The sequence below is a fragment of the Cetorhinus maximus genome, chromosome 3 (genome assembly GCF_964194155.1).
Source record: "Cetorhinus maximus chromosome 3, sCetMax3.hap1.1, whole genome shotgun sequence".
In the NCBI taxonomy this organism is placed as follows: domain Eukaryota; kingdom Metazoa; phylum Chordata; class Chondrichthyes; order Lamniformes; family Cetorhinidae; genus Cetorhinus; species Cetorhinus maximus.
The window spans coordinates 154,292,935-154,314,898 of record NC_135881.1 but is presented as its reverse complement, the minus strand read 5'-3'; the positions used below and the strand labels follow the sequence as shown (position 1 = coordinate 154,314,898).

Sequence of the window (21,964 nt, the reverse complement as noted above, 5' to 3'; positions counted from 1 at the left end):
CAGAGCATTTAGAAATACATAATCTAATCAAGTGGAGTCAGCATGGCTTCATGAAGGGGAAATCATGCCTGACAAATTAATTAGAATTCTTTGAGGAGGTAACAAGCAGGATAGATAAAAGGGGAACCAGTAGATGTAATATAGTTGGATTTCCAAAAGGCGTTCGATAAGGTACCACACATAAAGCTACTTAATAAGATAACAGCCCATGGTGTTGGGGGTAGTATATTAGCATGGATAGAGGACTGGCCAACTAATAGATGACAGAGAATTGGGATATGGAGGGCATTTTCAGGATGGCAGTCTGTAACTAGTGGAGTGCCACAGGGATCAGTGCTGGGGCCACAATTATTGACAATATATATTAATGACTTGGATGAGGGAAATGAATGTACTATTGCCAATTTTGCAGATTAAACAAAAATAGGTGGGAAGGCAAGTAATGAGGATGACACAGAGTTAAGTGAGTGAGCCAAAATGTGGCAGATGGAATATGTGGGAAAGTGTGAAGTTATGTACTTTGACAGGAAGAATAGAGGAGCTAAGTATTATTTGAATGGAGAAAGACTGAAGAAAGCTGCAGCACAGATAGATTTGGGGGTCCTCGTGCATGAATCTCAAAAAGCTAGCATACAAGTTCAGCAGGTAATAGGTAAAGCAAATGGAATGTTGGTCTTTATTTCAAAGGGAGTGAAGTATAAAAATAGGGACGTCTTGTAAAACTATACAAAGCAGTAGTTAGACCACACCTAGAATACTGTGAACAATTTTGGTCCCCTTATCTAAGGAAAGATATACTGGCATTAGAGGCAGTCCAGAGAAGGTTCACTAGATTGATCCTGGGTATGGAGATTTTTTCTTATGAGAGGTTGAGTAGGTTGGGCCCGTACTCATTGGAGTTTAGAAGAATGAGAGGCGACCTTATTGAAACATATAAGATTCTTAGGGGGCTTGACAGGGTATATGCTGAGAGGTTGTTTCGTCCTTGTGGGAAAGTCTAGGACCAGAGGGCATAATCTCAGAGTAATGGGGCGCACATTTAAAACAGAGATGAGAAGGAATTTCTTCTCTCAGAGGGTAGTTAATCTGTGGAATTCTTTACTGCAGAGGGCTGTAGAGGTTGGGTTATTAAGTATATTCAAGGCTGAGATAGAAATGTTTTTTAATCAGTAAGGGAATCAAGGGTTATGGGGAAAAGGCAGGAAAGTGGAGTTGAGGATTATCAGATCAGCCATGATCTCACTGAATGGCGGAACAGACCTGATTGGCCAAATGGCCTACATCTTATGGTCTTACGGGCATAAGGAGGCTACAACAAGATAGAGATAGGTTAAGTGAGTGAGCAAAGATCTGGCAAATGGAGTATAATGTGGGAAAATGTGAAATTGTCTATTTTGGCAGGAAGAATAAAAGAGAAGTATTTTATCTAAATGGTGCGAGATTGCAAAGCTGTGAGATGCAGAGGGATCTGGATGTCTTAGTGCATGAATCGCAAAAGGCTAGTATGCAGGTACAGCAAGTAATTAGGAAAGCTAATATAATGTTATTGTTTATTGAGAGGGAAATTGAATACAAAAGTAGGGAGTTATACAGTTATGCTTCAGTTATACAGGGCATTGGTGAGACCTCTTCTGGAGTACTGTACAGTATTGGTTAACCTATTTAAGGAAGGATGCAAATGCGTTGAAAACAGTTCAGAGAAGGTTTACCAGACTAATACCTGGAATGGGCGGGTTGTCTTATGAAGAAAGGTTGGACAGGCTAGGCTTGAATCCGCTGGAGTTTAGAAGAGTAAGATGCGATTTGATTGAAACATATAAGATCCTGAGGGGTCTTGACAGGGTGGATGTGGAGAGAATCAAGAACTAGAGGTCACTGTTTAAAAATAAGGGGTCACCCATTTAAAATGGAGTTGTGGCAAAAAATCTTTCTCTCAGAGGGCCTGAGTCTTTGGAACTCTCTTCCTGAAAAGGCGGTAGAAGCGGAGTCTTTCAATATTTTTCAGGCAGAGGTGGATAGATTCTTGGTAAGCAAGGAGGTGATGGGTTATCAAGGGTAGCGGGGATGCAGATTTGAGGTTACTATCAGATCAGCCATGCTGTTATTAAATGGTGGAGCAGGCTTGAAGGGCCAAATGGCCTACTCTTGCTCCTTGTTTGTATGTAACCTCCTACCCCTCGCATATGTCCGATATGTAGATGATACATTTGCTATATTTAAATCTGCAGCTGTTTAATAATTTCCTTACATGTCTTAATGGGCTCCATCCTGCGCTCAAATTCACCTTTGAAATGGAGTAGTCAAATGAATTCTCCTTCCTTGATGTACTAGTTGAGGAAACTTCCAGGAGGCTCTCTGCCACAGTCTACTGCAAGCCTACCTTCACTGGTCAATTTATGCATTGGGGTTCTTACAGTTCCTCACACTATAAGATTGGTCTTATCGGCAACCTTGTAAACAGGGCCCAAGCCATTTGCTCACCTTGCAAGTTTGCTGCTGGAATAGGGCACATCAAAGACATCCAGCAGGATAATGGCTACCCTGACCAGATCATTTTGCGCTGTACACCATGTAAACTCATGAACGGGCTTAAGGCCGTCGCTTGCGGCCCTGAAAATGCCCAGTCTACTTCAGATTACCCTGGAAGGGCAAGGTATCTCAAAAATTTGAGCGACAGGTGAAGCTAGCTGTTCCACACAGCTGCTATGCAGTGGCAACGCGAATAGTATTCACCACCAGCAGGATGCTGCCATCAAGCCAAAAAGATGTTCTGCCCATAACACAAATTAGTCATGTGGTATATGAATTTCAGTGCCAGTGTGATGCTAGGTATGTAGGCCGTACAGCCCAAAGACTGGCAGATTATATCAAACAGCATGTCCCAGCCGCTGCTCGCAATGGGCAAGGTAGACCGTACCCAACCAGCCCATTCTTGCAAAACTCAAAGCACCGTGTCCAGCATTAGATGTGATTTTGCGATTGGACAACATTTGCTTAATAATCCTCATTGTGCTAAGTATTACGCTGACAACCAATTTAAGATCGTCAGTCAGGCCTGCAGTGTGGTGCATTTGCGTGTACTGGAAGCGACACATATCAATACACAGGGCCTGGTTCTTTGCAGACAGCAAGAACATGTACACACTGTTTCAGCTAAACAAAATAAGTGACAGCCATTCACTGACTCATTTCTCAGGGCAATCAGGGTCAAGCTGCCTGGTTTAAATTTCAAACAATGCTTGGCAGTTAACTGTCAGTCACCATCACTGGTGCATTCTCCATGGCAACACCTCCACCAATCAGAGTCCACTTGGCAACCAATCAGCATCACTTCATATACAGTATAAATTGTTGTTTTCCACTTACATTGGTATTCTTGCAAAGTGTACTGATGAGTGCAAGACAAAAAACTTTGACATGTCCCTTTTTTTTGTAATAATTATCGTTAGTATCTCTATTATTGTGAAAGAAAGACTTATATTCATATAGTGCCTTTCATGGTCTCAGGTTGTCCCACAGTACTTCACAGTCGATGAAGTACTTTTGAAGTGTAGTCACTGTTGTAATGGAGGAAATGTGATAGCCAATTTACATACAGCAAGCTGCTACAAACAGTTATGTGATAATAACCAGATAATCTGTTTTAGTAATATTGATTGAGGGATAGATATTGATCAGGACACCATTTCTTCAAAATGGGTTAGTGGGATCTTTTATGCCCACCTGAAAAAGCAGGCAATCACAGAATCACAGTGCAGAAGAGGCCCTGCAGCCCATCGAGTCTGTACTGACACGCGAGAAACACTTGACCTACCTACCTAATCCCATTTACCAGCACTTGGCCCATAGCCTTGAATGTTATGATGTGCCAAGTGCTAATCCAGGTACTTTTTAAAGGATGTGAGGCAACCCGCCACCACCACCATCCCAGGCAGTACATTCCAGACTGTCACCACCCTCTGGGTAAAAAAGTTTTTCCTCACATCCCCCCTAAACCTCCTGCCCCTCACCTTGAACTTATGCCCCCTTGTGACTGACCCTTCAACTAAGGGGAACAGCTGCTCCCCATCCACCCTGTCCATGCCCCTCATAATCTTGGACACCTCGATCAGGTCGTCCCTCAGTTTTCTCTGCTCCAATGAAAACAACCCAAGTCTATCCAACCTCTCTTCATAACTTAAATGTTTCATCCCAGGCAACATCCTGGTGAATCTCCTCTGCACCCCCTCCAGTGCAATCACATCCTTCCTATAATGTGGTGACCAGAACTGCACACAGTACTCGGCAGCTGTGGCCTCACCAAGGTTCTATACAACACTAACATGACCTCCCTACTTTTGTAATCTATGCCTCGATTAATAAAGACAAGTGTCCCGTATGCCTTTTTCACCATCCTACTAACATGCCCCTCCACCTTCAGAGATCGATGGGCACACACGCCAAGGTCCCTTTGTTCCTCAGAACTTCCTAGTGCCATGCCGTTCATTGAATACTTCCTTGTCAAACTACTCCTTCCAAAGTGTATCACCTCACACTTTTCAGGGTTAAATTCCATCTGCCACTTATCTGCCCATTTGACCATCCCGTCTATATCTTCCTGTAGCCCAAGACACTCAACCTCACTGTTAACCACCCGGCCAATCTTTGTGTCATCCACAAACTTACTAATCCTACCCCCCACATAGTCATCTATGTCGTTTATATAAATGACAAATAATAGGGGACCCAGCACAGATCCCTGTGGTACGCCCACTGGACACTGGCTTCCAGTCACTAAAGCATCCTTCTGTCATCACCCTCTGCCTCCTACAACTAAGCCAATTTTGAATCCACCTTATCAAATTACCCTGTATCCCATGTGCCTTTGCCTTCTTTATAAGTCTCCCATGTGGGACTTTGCTGAAATCCATATAAATTACATCAACTGCACTACCTTCATCTACACACCTGGTCACCTCCTCAAAAAATTCAATCAAATTTGTTAGGCATGACCTCCCTCTGGCAAAGCCATGCTGACTATCCCTGATCAAACCTTGCCTCTCCAAGTGGAGATAGATACTCTCCTTCTGAAATTTCTCCAATAGTTTCCCTACCACTGACGTGAGACTCACTGGCCTGTAGTTCCCTGGCTTATCTCTACAACCCTTCTTAAATAGTGGAACCACATTAGCTCTTCTCCAGTCCTCTGGCACCTCCCCCATGGCCAGAGAGGAATTAAAAATTTGGGTCAGAGCCCCAGCGATCTCCTCCCTTGCCTCCCTCAGCAGTCTGGGACACAAATCATCCGGACCTGGAGATTTGTCCACTTTTAAGCTTGCCAACACCTCCAATACCTTGTCACTCCCTATATCAATTGGCTTAAGAACCTTGCAAGCTCTCTCCCCAAGTTCGATACCTTCATCCTCATTCTCTTGGGTGAAGTATTTATTCAACACTCTAGCGATGTCCTCTGGCTCCACCCATAGATTGCCCCCTTGGTCCCTTATGGGCCCTACTCTTTCCCTGGTTATCCTCTTCCCATTGATATTCTTATAGAATATCTTGGGATTTTCCCTACTTTTACCAGCCAGAGCTTTCTCATATCCCCTCTTTGCTCTCCTAATTGCTTTCTTCAGCTCCACCCTGCACTGTCTGTATTCCACTAATGCCTCTGCTGATTTGCTTCCCTTGTACCTGCTAAAAGCCTTTCTTTTCCTTCTCATCGTATCTCTGGTCATCCATGGTTCTCTGGGCTTGTTACTCCTTCCTATCACCCTAGAGGGAACATTATGAGCGTGTACCCTCCCCATTTCCTTTTTGAACACCCCCCACTGTTCCTCTGTAGATTTCCCCACAATTAACTGTTCCCAGTCTACCTTGGCCAGATCCTGCCTTATTTTACTAAAATCCACTCTCCCCCAATCCAAAACATTTTTTTGCAACTTGTCGATTTCTTTGTCCATAACAAACTTAAACTGTACCATGTTGTGGTCGCTATCACTAAAATGCTCGCCCACCACCACCTCAGCCATCTGTCCGGCTTCATTCCCCAGAATTAGGTCCAGCAATGCACTGTCCCTTGTTGGACCCTCTACATATTGACCTAAAAGTTCTCCTGTACACATTTCAAGAAATCCACTCCATCCAAGCCCTGGTTAACAAGCCCATAATGCCTCGGTTTAACATCTCATCTGAAAGACGGCAACTCCGACAGTACAGCACTCCCGCTCTGCTCTGGAGTGAGCTAAGGTCTTATAAGTCACATGCAGTGCTGTAAAAATGTAATCCACAATAAGACAAACCGTATTAAGAGTAAAAATGAACAAATGCCAATAATCTTGAAGATGCAATGGAGAGGTTAAATGGCTTTTGTTGAGGCCACTATTTTGAAAACGGCTATAAATTAATTTTTTTCCACCTATAATACTTTAATAATTTTAAATGAAACTTGTAACATCCATTTCATTCTGAATTTTCGGCATGTAAATGAGTTAAGTGTGGTATGAAGACAGTTAGACCTGAAATGTTCTAGATCTAATGGTATGACCTGAGGTTAAGGCATCATAAAAGGGTTGTTCATCTTCAACTTAGGAAATAATGTCTGGTTAAATATGTGTTACTCAGTAAAGGTTTTTTTTTAATGTCAAGAGAAAGCCAATACATGTTGATGCCAGATATGTACATAGCACATGTGGAATGGGTTTTAATTCTTCTTGCTGGTCCTGATTGCAATGAAACAGCAGAGGGAATTTATTTTACAATGTGCAGCTGTGCATTCATGGCTTGACTGAAGTTAAATTAATTGAGCAACTGCTTAGATTAATCGTGACTCATAACTGGTTGCTATGAATCACAAAGTACACATTCTTTTTGTGCAAAAAATGTAAATGTAAATGGTAAAACTTCAGCACTAAACCTAAGATGATTGAAACTCAGATATGATTTCAACAAAGAATAGTGGATGCTGTTTTAAGACTGGCATATTATAATGCCAATCATATTTAAGGTGTCTATTACTAGGGCATAAATTTTATTAACCCTCTGGTTTGATGCAAGATCAAATTTGAAATAAAGAATCTTTAGGTTACAGACATGCGTAACATAAACTTATCATATGGATTTTGATGTTGAGGTGGCTTCCATGAACACAAATCAAATTTACTAATGGTGTATAACAGGCTGAAACAGTCGCCACATGAACGCTGAATAAACTGTCCAATTGTCACTGAGTAAGTAATAACTGAAGTGCATTATAATAGCAACACTGTTACAACATGTTGGCCCTGATTCTGCATTAAAATAATGGTGAGGCTATCAGTGCACACCATTACTAATGGTAAATCAGACAGCAACTGCTCGGGCTGAATTATATGAGGCATCGGATTTCATGCCAGCCTGCTGAGAGGAATACTGGCTGCCTGGCAGAAATTTAATGGCCAATCAGCTATTAATAGGCTGGAGATAGGATTTCCACCCTTCTGGATCAGGAAGTCCTGCCTCAGGGAGCTGCTGGCAAATCTAAGACCGGCAGCTCTCCAGCAATTCAGGATAAAGGCGTGCAGTGCTGGATCAGGATTTTTTTTTTATTCATTTATTCATGGGATGTGGGCTTCGCTGGCTGGGCCAGCATTTATTGCCCATCCCTTGAGAAGGTGGTGGTGAGCTGCCTTCTTGAACCGCTGCAGTCCATGTGGTGTGGGTACATCCACAGTGCTGTTAGGGCGAGTTCCAGGATTTTGACCCAGCGATAGTGAAGAAACGGCAATATGTTTCCAAGTCAGGATGAGTGACTTGGAGGGGAACTTCCAGTTGGTGGTGTTCCCATCTATCTGCTGCCCTTGTCCTTCTAGATGGTAGTGGTAGTGGGGTTGGAAGGTGCTGTCTAAGGAGCCTTGGCGAAGTCCTGCAGTGCATCTTGTAGATGGTACACACTACTGCCACTGTGCGTCAGTGGTGGAGGGAGCGAGTGTTTGTGGATGTGGTGCCAATCAAGTGGGCAGCTTTGTCCTGGACGGTGTCAAGCTTCTTGAGTTTTGTGGGAGCTGCACTCATCCAGGCAAGTGGGGAGTATTCCATCACACTCCTGACTTGTGCATTGTAGATGGTGGACAGGCTTTGAGGAGTCAGGGGGTAAGTTACTCTTTGCAGGATTCCTAGCCTCTGACCTGCTCTTGTAGCCACAGTATTTATATGGCTAGCCCAGTTTAGCTCCTGGTCAATGTTAACCCCCAGGATGTTGATAGTGAGGGATTCAGTGATGGTAATGCCACTGAACATCAGGGGGTGATGGTTAGATTCTCTCTTGTTGGAGATGGTCATTGCCTGACACTTGTGTGGCGCGAATGTTAGTTGCCACTTGTCAGCCCAAGCCTGGATAATGGTCCAGGTCTTGCTGCATTTGGACATGGACTGCTGCAGTATCTGAGAAGTTGCAAATGATGCTGAACATTGTGCAATCATCAGCAAACATCCCCACTTTTGACCTTATGATGGAAGGAAGGTCATTGATGAAGCAGCTGAAGATGGTTGAGCCAAGGGCACTACGTGTAACTCCTGCAGTGATGTCCTGGAGCTGAGATGACTGGCCTCCAACAACTACAACCATCTTCCTTTGTGCTAGGTATGACTTCAACCAGTGGAGTTTTTCCCCTTGGTTCCCAATGACTCCAGTTTTGCTATGGGAAGTTTAGGAAGTGTTTGAGCGTCTCATCTGACGCCAAGCTGGGGCAAGGGGTGGGGGTTGGAGGGGTGGCGAGGGGTTTGAGGGGGCATGGGGCATGGCGGCAACCCCCCCCGCCAAAGGATGAGGTACAACCTTAGGTGGGCCCTCCAATAGGTCCAACGGACTGCCATCAGCTTGCACAGAGAAACCTGCTGGGCGGGCCACTTGGAGGTTAAATCCTGGCAGCTGGGTGAGGCCCTTAAGTTAATTACTTAAGGGCCTCAATTGGCCCATTGGCCATTGGTAAATTTGCGGGGGAGCAGGTAGGCAGCAGGCAGCCTTGTTTAGATCTGCATGTTTCAGTAAGGATTCTTCAATCTAACTGGTTGAAGAAATACAATGTTGCTTCTCCTGTTCACAGAGCTTCCAGATCCCCAGTAGCAGGTACCATGCTGGAAGGTTCTCTAATTATCGTGTATAAGCCCACTAAAAGTTTGAGAGTAGCTGTAAGTATAACAAATGGTAATGTTCTTCGTTCGCTGCTGATTACAAAATCATTTTAGTGACACTCTGACACCAATCTGCAATTTTTTTTGCCTGTTGCGTTATAAGATTTTAAGATGGAAGCTTTTTGAGACTCTAATGCATACACCACAGAATGAACTTTAAAGTAGTAAACTGTCCCAAGGCACATTACAGGAGTGATTATCAAACAAAATTTAACACCAATCCACACAAGGGCGTATTAGGATAGCTGGGCAAAAGCTTGGTCAAAGAACTAGGTTTTAAGGAGTATCGTAAGGATGAGATAGCGAGAGGTAGCAAGGTGGAGAAGTTCAGGGAGGGAATTCCAGAGCGTAGGACTAGGCAGTTGAAGGCACAGCCAGCAATGACCTATGACAATAGATTCTATTTGTAAGACACCAGAAGGCCAAGCAGGTCTCAGAATCAAGTTTTCAAGTCCAAGAATCAAGTTTTCTTCAGTCAGCAAGGAACTACTAAGATGATTTGTAGATCTTCTGCTTTGGTCTGAAAAAGAAATTAAATGACGAAAATACCCTTTCCAGGAGACTGGGACCGTTTAGTTTTACAGCTTGATTACCCTGCCTCCTATAACTGACCATCTGAAATTTCTCATTCTTAAAGAAAGGTTTTATGATAGTCTTTCCTCAGTCAGTCTAACTTCTCTGTAGAAGTGGTAATAAAAGGCCATTGATTTAAAATGGTCACAAAGAAAGCTATCAGCGAGTTCACATAAAATATTTTGACCAAGAATTTTTAAGAGTGTGAAATGTTTCACCACAGGAAACTAATGGAAATGTGGATAAGTATTTGAAACTGAGGAAAATGCAGAATTACAGGGAGAGAGTGGGGCAGTAAGATTTTGGATTGTTTCATTATAGAGCTGGCAATAGGCCTTTTGCACTGTAAACCACCGTAAGATATATTTCTGAGCAACCTTACCATTTGATTTAAGACTCATGATGGAAAGTTATGTTTTTAATGGGTAAACCTTTGTTTTGTCAAGGACATCCACTGTGACAGATAAGTGCCTTGTGACATGATTGAATGGTCTAGGTTGTGACATTTTGCTGACATCAGTTGTTGTAACATTGAGGGTAGCATAGGCATCCTATCACGTGTCTATAGGTGGTCTGATATAGTGCTCCAACATTAGGCTTACCAGCAGTATTACTGGAGGAGAAAGCAGTTAGGTCTACTTCCTTTCTGGATTCTGACTGCATTTGTGTTTGAATTTGAACATAATGCTCTCTATGGCACAAAAGGGTCTTTCGATGCATTGAAAAGCAGGATTTTAAGCCATACATGAAGTGATCCAAAACTTTCCAAGGCTTCCCAATGTACTTTTGACTTGGCTGCAAAACAGACTTTTCTTCAATGAGAAAACAACTTTTAAAAGTATGTAGTGTTGAACAGCAAAATTTGACGTCTTGGTATGACAGTGACAATTAATATTAGATATGAATGGCTAAAAAGGTTAACAAAAAGCTCTGAAGGGTCATACAGACTTGAAACGTTAACTCTGTTCCTCTCTCCTCAGATGCTGTCAGACCTGCTGAGTTTTTCCAGCATTTTCTGTTTTTATAACAAAAGTTCTCCACTGGTTGGCTTGACCCATAATCTGATCTAGAAGTGTTTAATGCAGATTCTTGGTGCAGAGCTAATAAAGAATATTTTTGCTCTCACTTTGATAAGCATAAAGAAATGAAAATAAAAACTCTACATACTCTCTGTGCCAGTCGTAGATCTGATGTATGTTACCAAATACAATCTTATCTTTTCCCTTCATATCATCAGGGACACCATCTTCTTTCATCACTGCTATGTAGCCCTGAAGAGAGAAGCCATTGCCTGAATTAACAATCTTCGTTCTCTTAAATTTCTGACTTGAGAAGATGTAAACTTGTACATTTAGCTATCACGGAAAACAGTTGTGACATTCACAATTGTATTGGTATACAACCGATAAATTGAATTGATGTACTACTGCTATTTTTACACTGATGGTGACAATACATTTTTGCCACTTATTGTGCAGTGGCATGAAGATCAAGCACACTAACATGCTGCATATAATTGGGTTGAGGACAAACTGTAATATTTTTTCCATCGATTGAAAAAGAGCAGATGGTCCCGATTGTTGTTTATTACCAGAAGCAAGGAGTCAAAATTTACAATAAAATAGAAATAGATAAATGAGCTTGCACCAGATGCAGTTACACTACAGCTGGTGTGAAGCAAAGCCTCTGGGGGGTAGTTTAATTTAAGATGATACATTCAAGATCAAGTTGGCATGTTTCAGTCGTGTTGTGCTGCATGATTGCCACCTGGATAATTCAAAATTCTCACCGCAGAGCTGATGCCAGAAATGTTATATAATTATGCCATCTGTTTAAAATATGGACATCATAATTTGTTAGTTATAAGGAACAGATTAAACACATAAAGCTAGTAATTTCTTATAAATTATATGCAAAATTTACCTCGACCACACATCCGAGGTCCCGTACATAATCGCGCTCAGTTTCCACCAACTCTTGTAAGACATAGCTAGAAGAAAAGACCAAGGTTATAATATATGATCATAAAAAATAAGCTATATATAATGCTGCTATCTTGCATCAAATATATCTATCTCATATCGATAATGTCATAGCAAGAAGCATCTAAATTTATGTTAATAAGGTTATATTTTATAAAGTTATATGTGGATGGCATTTAAATACTTTAAACTCACCTAATGACTTTAAAAGGAGGCTATAAAAATAAAATGGGCCGTTACTGGAGTGTTGGAAAGTGCTGGCCTTCAGAAATTAGAAGAAATAAATACCTACTTACCTGGTCTTGAAAATTGCTTTACCACTTCCTTTTGCTGGAGTTGCTTGGGGCCTGCATTGAAAGACTCCTCGCAGGCCCCAGCAAAGTGTAGCTGCAGCGTATTCTGGGAGGCCACGCCCCTTTTTTTCCAGCACTTGCTGCCGTCAGCAGGTAAGTTTAAGGGGCCAGGGAAATAGACAGACCATGGAGAAGGTAAGTGTCTAAGGTAAGCGCATAGGATTTGTGGGGTGGGGGTGTCCGGGAGCGGTACGGAGGTTGGGGGTGGGCCGGTTGAAGGTACGGGGTGGTGGGTTGATTGGAGGTCAAGCTGGTGAGGGGTGTCGGAGTTTGGGGGTAGAGGTGTGTCGGAGATTGGGGTGGTGGAGATGTCAGAAGTCGGGGGGGCGTGGGGGGGTGTTGGAAGTCGTGGGGGGGGGATGGGGGGTGTCGGAAGTTTGGGGGGTGAGGGGTGTCAGAGGTTGGGGGTGTCGGAGGTTGGGGCTGCTGGAGTCGGAGGTCGGGGGAGTCCCGTGGGGTCATCTGGGTCTTTACAATAGTTACTCAAAAGTTAGAAGAGGTTTTAATTTTTAAAACTTTTTCTGAGTAACTATTGGTATAGCTCCGGTGGAACCATTCGGGGTTTGCGATTTAAACCACAATTTTGGATGGTTCCCAGCGCAGCGCAATTGTCCAGAGGACGTGTGCACTTTGGGCAATTGCCGTGCAAACCCTTACCTGGGAACCTCCCAGGGGGATTTCCCGGCCCATTTTTGGGGTACCCCACAAATCCGATGCTGGGGAGCTTGGAAGTTATGGGCCAATAACTTTTTTAAAAAATTGTTCATTCTGTTCTACTATAAATGCTCATTGCAATCACTCTAAACGTGGCCCATATTATAAATGGCTTGCCAAATAACTACGTTTATGTTTCCATCTAAAATGAAACACACTGAAAATTGCCAATTCATCACTAATTGACTTATTGTCTGAAATTAATAACCCTTTAATACGTTTTCCAAATCAAGATCAATGAAAAAGTGCTTTATGGTTAATCCACAGATGACTTACTGGCGCCTCTTTAAAGAACTAGATTTCCTTTCTTCCATTTCATCAATGGGAGAGGAAGAGGAAGTACACAGCAGAGAGTTATCAGATGGGTTGAAAGATGGACTGCTGCTGTCTGCCTGATCAACAGAGAGGGACGTTGGACGATCCTCCAGTGCCTGTAATTTTTTTGGGGTGGGTTGGGGGGGGAAAGGTATTGAATATTTTTAATAGCTGTAACATAAGAAATATATTTAAAGGAAAAAAGTAAAAATAGCTTAATTCAAAATCTGTTGGATTGCTGTCACCATAATTACCAAGTTAATTTTTAAAAATATTTTTCTTTGGGATGTGCACACTGCTCTCATGAAGGTGGTAGCAGGCCGCTCTCTTAACCTGCTGCTGTGATGAAGGCATTCCCACAACACTATTATCTAAGGAGTTCCAGCATTTTGACCCAGCAACAATGAATCATTGCATACTGGATATGGTGGGGATTTCACACTGGGTGCTTTTTCATACCTAAGACCTGAGTTTAAATCCAATGCCGATTAATGAGGTCAAAGTCACCTCTGTCATATCTTGTGGGCCAAGGACCACATTATTAAAATGCTTGTAATTTGGCAGAAATTGGTGAAAATTAGCAATCACACTTACAATCGTCATGAGGATAACTAATATGGGAAATACAGGATTCATGATAACATAACAGGGTCTTCTGAAGCTAAGGCATGTTATTGGAGCGGAATAGTGGGAGATTTACTTGCAGCTGGCCACGTTGAATCAGACAGTGGATGCTAATCATTGGAAAGTACTGCATTTAAAGCAGGGACATCTTCACTTTAAGGAACACAAAAAATCCCATTAAATATAAATGTAAAAGAGCAAAATTTAGACCACATATCACTAGTTTTCAACTTTTTTGGACCACTTACATGAAGAAATAGTATACACACTGTAGGACTAGGCATTCAAAGGCAATATTGAGTGGTAATGAAGCATTCAGATTTGGTGAGTCTGATTAAGTTTTATCTGTGACAATAAATGGTAATATATCTTACCATTTTACTTTTCACAAGCTCTTCAATAGCACTAACAAGCTCTGCTGCGCTAGGGGTCTCTGAACTTGTAGGGCGGACTGATAAACGAGAGGATGTCTGAGAAAAAAGATACAGAGAATTTTCATTGACAGAATAATGTGACTTTTGGGAACTCCTGCATTGATAGCAAAAAATAATAACAGCATTACAAAAATACTGTATATAATTGTTTATGCAGGGTATCCAGGCATTTCTAGTAAACAATTGCTGAGTTTTACTTTTTTTTTAAAGGGGTCATGGCTCACCATTTCTGAGGTATCCTCAAAGAATATTCGGATGTATGGATTTGTTTCCAGACCAGGACTGCAGGAATTTAGGAGATCTCTGGCCTCAAAAGCAATCTGACGTCAAATTATGTCTAGTTGTATGGAATTGCATGCAGTTGGTAGGATATTGTGGGAACCAACAATAAGGATCTCTGGGTAGGGACACTTAACCAATCAGAGTAAAGTACAAGTACATGGCCTTTATATGCTTCATGTACCATTAAGTGCACAACAGACTGGATTTCCACATACTGGCTTTTAATAGAAAAGGAAAGGTACTTGAGACACAGGAGGTTCATTAAACACACCAAACAACTTCCAACATTCTTTTTTTTGAGAAAAAAGATTGACATGGTTCAGCTGAACCTTGCAACAAAGCAAGCTTCACACAAATTTTGACCAATATGGTATAGAAACAACAAAAGCAATTAAAGTACAAAAGGGCTAAGACTGGGGAAGCATAATGATTTAAATAGAAAGGTAAGGAAACTGAGAAAATACAGACACAGAACATAAATCAACATAATGCTGTGATAAGAGTACATTTAAAAAAGAGAAAACAAAGCAATTAGTTACAGCATATAAGTAATCTTTTCACATCGTGAACAGACTTCATGTGATGCACCACATATTAATTATTATTCAGTAACTACAAAGTTCTGTGAAGCTCTAAACAGACTGTAGGATAATTAGGAAATGTCGAGCAATGCAAGTCAAAACTACTGATGTAAACTTCAATTTTAAATACAATGAAAATAATTTATCTTTCATTGTATAACATCAGACTTAACACTGACTATTCACAATTTATGCAGGCATCGTATATATGGTCAGTAATTTGACAATTATGGAACTTAAAGGAAATTTATTCTGATGCAGTCAGATTTCCATCATTTGTTTACATGGTTGAATAAAACATTCAAAATTATTTTTCTATTTGTTTTACATGTGTTGTTGAAAATTAATACATCAGGGATTTAATTTACTTCACTTTAAATTTTACAGGAAAATAAACTTTAAGAAAATCTTTAAAAATCAAATATTTAAATTAGAAACTTGGATTTTTAAAAGAAATGTCTGACAGACATTATCTCAGAACTATTACAATTTGTCTTTTGTTGGTTAAGTATGTAGGATGTGATATTGATGTTTTACCTTATCATCCTGCGAGTCAGGCTGGAGAAGACTGTGTTGTTGAATTGCCATTGGAGGTGGAAGGGGCACTGCATCTGCCCCCTCTTCACCTTCCTCTTCCCCACAGCTCTGCATTCCTGAAGAAGAGGATTTTGACAGTGTTCCACTGCTGAGTCCTTCATTCCGTCCCCTCTGAGGAAAAAACACCAATGCAAATAAAATCCTGGATCACCAATGCAAACTGAGTTTTTTAATGCTGCATAATGAAAACATTTCTGCAAAAAGACATACAAGCCACGTGTGCTTGTACTGTGTTGAGCTCTGATCTTGAGGTGCAGGCATTTTCCAATTTTATTGGTGAGGCTTGAAATTTTTGTTTTATTCATTCATGGGAAGTGGTGTCACTGGCTAGGCCAGCATTTACTGCCCATCCCTAATTACACTTGAGAAGCTGGTGGTGAGCTGCCTTCTTGAATCGCTATAGTCAACATGTTGTAGGAACCACAGTGCAGATAGGGAGGGAGTTCCAGGATTTTGATCCAACGAAAATGAAGGAATGGCGAGGCGATATAGTTCGAAGTCAGGATGGTGTATGACTTGAGGGAAACTTGCAGGTGGTGCTGTTCCCATGCATCTGCTGTCCTTGCCCTTCTAGGTGGTAGAGGTCGTGGGTTAGGAAGCTGCTGTCTAAGGAGCCTTGGTGAGTTGCTGCAGTGTATCTTACAGATAGTACACACTGCTGCTACTATGCGTCAGTGGTGAAGGGAGTGAATGTTTAAGGTGATGGATGGAGTATCAATCAAGTGGGCTGCTTTGCCCTGGATGGTGTCGAGCTTTATGAGTGTTGTTGGAGTTGCCATCCAGGCAAGCGGAGAGTATTCCATCACACTCCTGGCTTACGCCTTGTAGATGGTGGACAGGCTTTGGGCAGTCAGGTGGTGAGTTACGCTCTGCAGAATTCCCAGCCTCTGACCTGTTCTTGTAGCCACAGTATTTATATGGCTGGTTTAGTTCAGTTTCTGGTCAATGCTAACCCCCGCTATGAGGATGTCATAACAATATAATAATTTTCACAATGTTATTGGTATTTATTGTGAAGTAGGAATCGTGGGGTCTGGGTAGAGTGAGGGAGTGTGTGTGTGTGTGTGTATATCAGAAGAGAAGCTAGGTGTGAAAAGCTAAATAAGTAAACATGGCTGAAGTTTTAGAATGTGAGGTGGAAAGGAAAGTTTGCATTTTTAGATAAACCAGAGTAGTTTGAATTTCAAAAAAGAGGGTGAAATGTTACACTTAGCCAGAAGAAGCAGTGTGTTAATTTTTCCCAAAAGCTTACTGATAAAATTGGTACTATGAAAGGTCTTTATTATTAGAAAGGTAAAGTTGCAAAGACATATTGGGACAATGAAATTTGCATTCAAAGGGTATGTATAAAGGAGATGATGTTATGTGTAAGGAGAAGGAATTCTAAGATCTAACAAGTGTGAAAAGTCTCTAGCCTCTATGTACCAAGCTGTTGCCTATAGGAACCGAAGCTAAGAGAATTCACTGTGAATATCCCTGGCCAGGATATTGTGTGCTCTGCCTGGGTCTGTTAAAATCTATTTTGTTTTTACTGTTGCCTTAATGGGGGTGTAACTCGGAGTCAGATTAATTAAGGGAACTGGGAGTTATCATAGTAGCAATTTGTAGACCTACGTATGTGCTTAAAATTATTTCTTTTATTAATAGATGTTTAAATTGGTTTTGTAAAAAACTTCTAAGACTCGGTGGACTTGTTACTATTGAATTCAAGGCACATATCTTGAAATAAAAATACAAATTGCAAAACATTTGCAGCAGTTGTTTCACGTTTCCCTCTGGGATTTGAGCAGCTTAGCATTTACCATCCGCTGTGCCATAACAGTTGATAGTGGGGGATTCAGTGATGGTAATGCCAGTGAATGTCATGGGGAGATGGATAGATTCTCTCTTGTTGGAGATAGTCATTGCCTGACACTGCATGGCGTGCATGTTACTTGCCACTCATCAGCCCAAGACTGAATATGTCCAGGTCTTGCTGCACATGGACACAGACTGCTTTAGTTTCTGAGGAGTCGTGAATGGTGCTGAACATTGTGCAATCATCTGCGAATATCCCCACTTCTTACCTTATGATGGAGGAAAGGTCATTGATGAAATAGCTGAAGATGATTGAGCCTAGGACACTACCCTGAGGAACTCCTGCAGCAATGTCCCGGGACTGAGATGATTGACCTCCAACAACCACAACCATCTTCCTTTGTGCTAGGTATGATTCCAACCAGCAGAGAGCTATCCCCTGATTCCCATTGACTTCAGCTCTGCTAGGGCTCCTTGATGCCACACTTGGTCAAATGCTGCTTTGATGTCAAGGGCAGTCTCACTTCACCTCCGGAGTTCAGCTCTTCTGTCCATGTTTGGACCAAGGCTGAAATGAGATCAGGAGCTGAGTGGCACTCACAGATCTCAAACTGAGCACCAGTGAGCAGGTTATTGCTGAGTAAGTGCTGCTAGATAGCACTATCAATGACACCTTCAATCACTTTTCTCATGATTGAGGGTAAACTGATGGGGCAGTGATTGGCTGGGTTGGATTTGTCCTGCTTTTTGGGGACAGGACATACCTGGGCCATCTTCCACATTGCCGAGTAGATGCCAGTGTTGTAGCTGTGCTGGAACAGTTTGGCCAGGGATACAGCTAGCTCTGGAGCACAAGTCTTCAGTACTATAGTCATGTTGCTTTCAGGGCCCATAACCTTTGATGTATCCAGTGCCTTCAACCATTCCTTGATATCACGTGGAGTGAATTGAATTGGGGCTGAGAACTGGCATCTGTGATGCTAGGGAACTCCAGAAGAGGCCGAGATGAATCATCTATTTGGCACTTCTGGCTGAAAAGTGTAGCAAATGCTTCAGCCTTATCTTTTACACTGATGTCCTGGGCTCCCCCATCATTGAAGATGGGGATATTTGCAGAACCTTCTCCTCCATTCAGTTGTTTAATTGTCTACCACCATTCACGACTGGATGTGGCAGGACTGCAGTACTTAGATCTGGTCTGTTGGTTTTGGGTTGCTTAGCTCTGTCTCTCATGCTGCTTCCATTGTTTGGTATGCAAGAAGTCCTGTGTCGTAGATTCACCAGGTTGCCATCTCATTTTTAGGTATGCCTTGTGCTGCTCTTGGTTTGCCCTCCTAAACCCTTCATTGAACCAGGGTTGATCCCCCAGCTTGATGTAATGGTAGAGTGGGGAATATACCAGGCCATGAGGTTACAGAATGTGGGTGTATACAATTCTACTGCAGTTTTGAGTTGCTTCATCTCCACAAGGACTGTGCAGTGGTCACTCCTACCAATAATATCATCGACAGATGCATCTGCGACAGGTTGATTGGTGAGGACAAGATTAAGTAGGTTTTTCCCTTTCGTTGGTTCCCTCACCACCTGTCGCGGACCCAGTCTAACAGCTATGTCCTTTAGGACTCGGCCAGCTTGGTCTGTGGTGGTGATTGGCATCCCAGAGTACACTCTGTGTCCTTGCCGCCCTCAGTGCTTTCTCCAAGTGGTGTTCAAAATGGAGGAGTGCTGTTTCATCAGCTGAGAGGGGAAGGTAGGTGATAAGCAGCAGGGGGTTTTCTTGCCCACGTTTGACCCGATGCCATGAGAATTCATAGAGTTCAGAGTCAACGTCAACTCCCTCCTGACTGTATACCACTGTGCTGCCGCCTCTGGTGGTCTGGTCTGTATGTCGGATAGGATGGTGGTGGTGGTGCCTGGAACATTGTCTATAAGGTATGATTCTGTGTGAATGACCATGTCAGGCTGTTGCTTGACTAGTCTGTGGGACAGCTCTCCCCATTTTGGCCCCCAGAACTTAGTAAGGAGGACTTTGTAGAGTCAACAGGGCTGGGTGTGTCGTTTCCGGTGTCTAGGTTGATGCCAGGTGGTCTGTCCAGTTTCATTCCTTTATAGCGGGTTGATACAACTGAATGGCTTGATAGGCTGTTTTAGTGGGCCTTTAAGAGTCAACCACATTGCTGTGGGTTTGGAGTTACATGTAGGCCAGACCAAGTAAGGATGTCAGATTTCCTTCCCTAAAGGACGTTAGTGAACCAGATGGGTTTTTACCACCACTGACAAGCTTTTAATTCCAGATTTATTAATTTGATTTAAATTCCAGCAGCTGAACCCATGTCCTCAGAGCATTAGCCTGGGCCTCTGGATTACTAGTCCAGTGACATTACCACTACACCACCTCCTCCTCCCAAATTTTTTATTCATGTTATCAGCCCAGATCTCATTAATTGAATGGCATTACACCTATAGTATTGCTGTATTTCAGGCCTATCTTATCTTCTGCTGTGAGTACAAATTATTTTAGCTATTTTTGCTCTGTTAATTCTGAATTTGATGATTTTGATAAATATATTCACTTAGTTTAGTAACTATGCAGGAATCTTTAGTTTGCAAGTTTTTGTCCACATTGACTGTAGTTTCAAAGCCTGTGTTTTTTTGAGGCAGTCCATAACTGAAACAGAAGCCAGGGGCAGAATTTTACATCCAGTGGGCGGGTGTGCGCCTGACCTGATCAAGTGTAGAATCGCACGAGATGATGTCGGGCAGGCATCCCGACGCCAACACCCACTCTCGCAATATTTCGCTCGGCAGGCGCACACAAAAGTCGGAAGCTCACCCACTGACAATTAAGCGGGCAATTAAGCCCATTAACCTCACAATTGTGTGATGCTTTGTGGCCCGTCCAACCTTACGGATGGACGAATCGGCCTTTATATTTTTCATTAAACCTCATCCAAGGGCGGGATGAAATTTCCGTTAGGAAATAAAATTAAAATAAATATCCGGGGACAGCATTTTTATTAGGTATGCTTTCAGATGCTGGATTGTAATGCATGGACTTTTTTTGCAGCAATTTACAGCTTTATTTCATTATTTGCAGGTCTGCAGCTCCCTGAGGCAGTTGTCTTGAAGCGCTCACCTGCGCCAAGATGATGCCATCACCTGCCCTCTTCCTCCCCCACCCTGGTAGTGCTAAGCTTTTAAGCGTGTGTTTCACGCTGGCTGGCCGTTAATTCGCCAGCCAGCACGAAATCGTGGTCGAGGGTCCGTTTCTCAGCTGCTCCCAGGCCTGCCGATCACATGCGCCCAACAACCGAAAAATTAGGCCCAAATTCCCACGTTTTTCGGAGGGGGGCTGTAAATTGGAATTCCTGACTGTGACATCAGACTTTGAAGTAATCAGCCTGTGGCTTAGGTTGCTAGGGAAAGTTTGGCTCTTTCACATTATTGGTCTGCACAGGGATTGTAACATCACCATCAAGTTTCTCTGAGCCTCTGCACTTTGGACTATGGTTATGATGGCATCTCTCTCAATACCCTTGAGGTTTTGCCGGTTAATGATTTTTTTTATTCCTTGTCTATGTTTTTTTCTTCTTGGAAATCTTCCAGGGTTCACTCTATCCCTAAGAATAGTCACCTCCTATAACTTCTAACTATTGCTCTATTGCCCTATATCAGAACATTCTACGATTGTGAAATTTGTTGTTAACTTACAAATTAACCATAATTCGCAAGTTCTGAACATTGGTAAGATCTTTAGCAACCCTGATCCGGTGGTAATTTCATTGCCTACATTATACATTTCTGGAGCTCAGCTTTTCAATACTTTGGGTCATTGGACATATTTGACAGTGTCTGTCATCATGCACTTCCAAACAAGTAACCATAAGCACCATCAAATCTATGTTTATGGCCACTTAGTTTCTCCCAAAGCTTTAGTTTGTGGCTTACCCTTGCCATTAACTCTGGAGCTCTGTAAACACAATTAATTATAGTGCTGATAATTCCACTCTACATTCATGTGATGTTCTTGCAGGAGAATGATTGAATCGTTAGATTGTAAACACATCCAAGCTCTTCAGCTGGACATTTAAAAAAAAAACCTTCTGATGCCATTGTGGTGAAAGTTCACAACCTAAAACATTAACTCTCTGTTTCTCTCGTCACTGATGTGCTGAGTATGTCCAGCATTTTCTGTTTTTATTATCATAAAAAAACATGTTTCTTTCAATCCTTCAAACACTCATTTCTCAACAGCTATCACCTCTTACCTTTGATGGTTCTACTGATAGTGCTTCTTTATCCATTAACAATCCTCACAAGGAACATCATTATATCTTCTATTGTTAGTAATCCCCAAAGAAGCTGTGTTTCCACATTGTCCAATTTATTTTTCCTTTAACAACTCTTAGCTGTCTGTGAAATCCAAGTCTGTCCAAGATTTGAATAGTGCTTCCGTAGCTAGGAGGCTGTTTTAGTATTTCACTTACACTCTTAGGATGCAGGCAAATTTTAGTTGTCTGATAGGTAATACATTTTATCAACATTAATGTTTAGCACTCCTC

General features: G+C 42.1%; 1 protein-coding gene across 3 annotated transcripts in view; it reads right to left on the bottom strand.

The window, feature by feature from the left end:
- The window catches only part of LOC144678972 (triple functional domain protein), a 663,567-nt gene that overhangs the window by 72,642 nt on the left and 568,961 nt on the right, over positions 1-21,964 (bottom strand). For all 3 annotated transcript variants that reach the window (XM_078539119.1, XM_078539117.1, XM_078539118.1), the window contains 5 exons: positions 15,546-15,716; positions 14,086-14,181; positions 13,049-13,203; positions 11,647-11,713; positions 10,891-10,994 (listed from right to left, as the gene is read on the bottom strand). In XM_078539119.1, the coding sequence (XP_078395245.1) occupies positions 10,891-10,994; positions 11,647-11,713; positions 13,049-13,203; positions 14,086-14,181; positions 15,546-15,716 (593 nt within the window). The remainder of the gene's footprint in view (positions 1-10,890; positions 10,995-11,646; positions 11,714-13,048; positions 13,204-14,085; positions 14,182-15,545; positions 15,717-21,964) is intronic.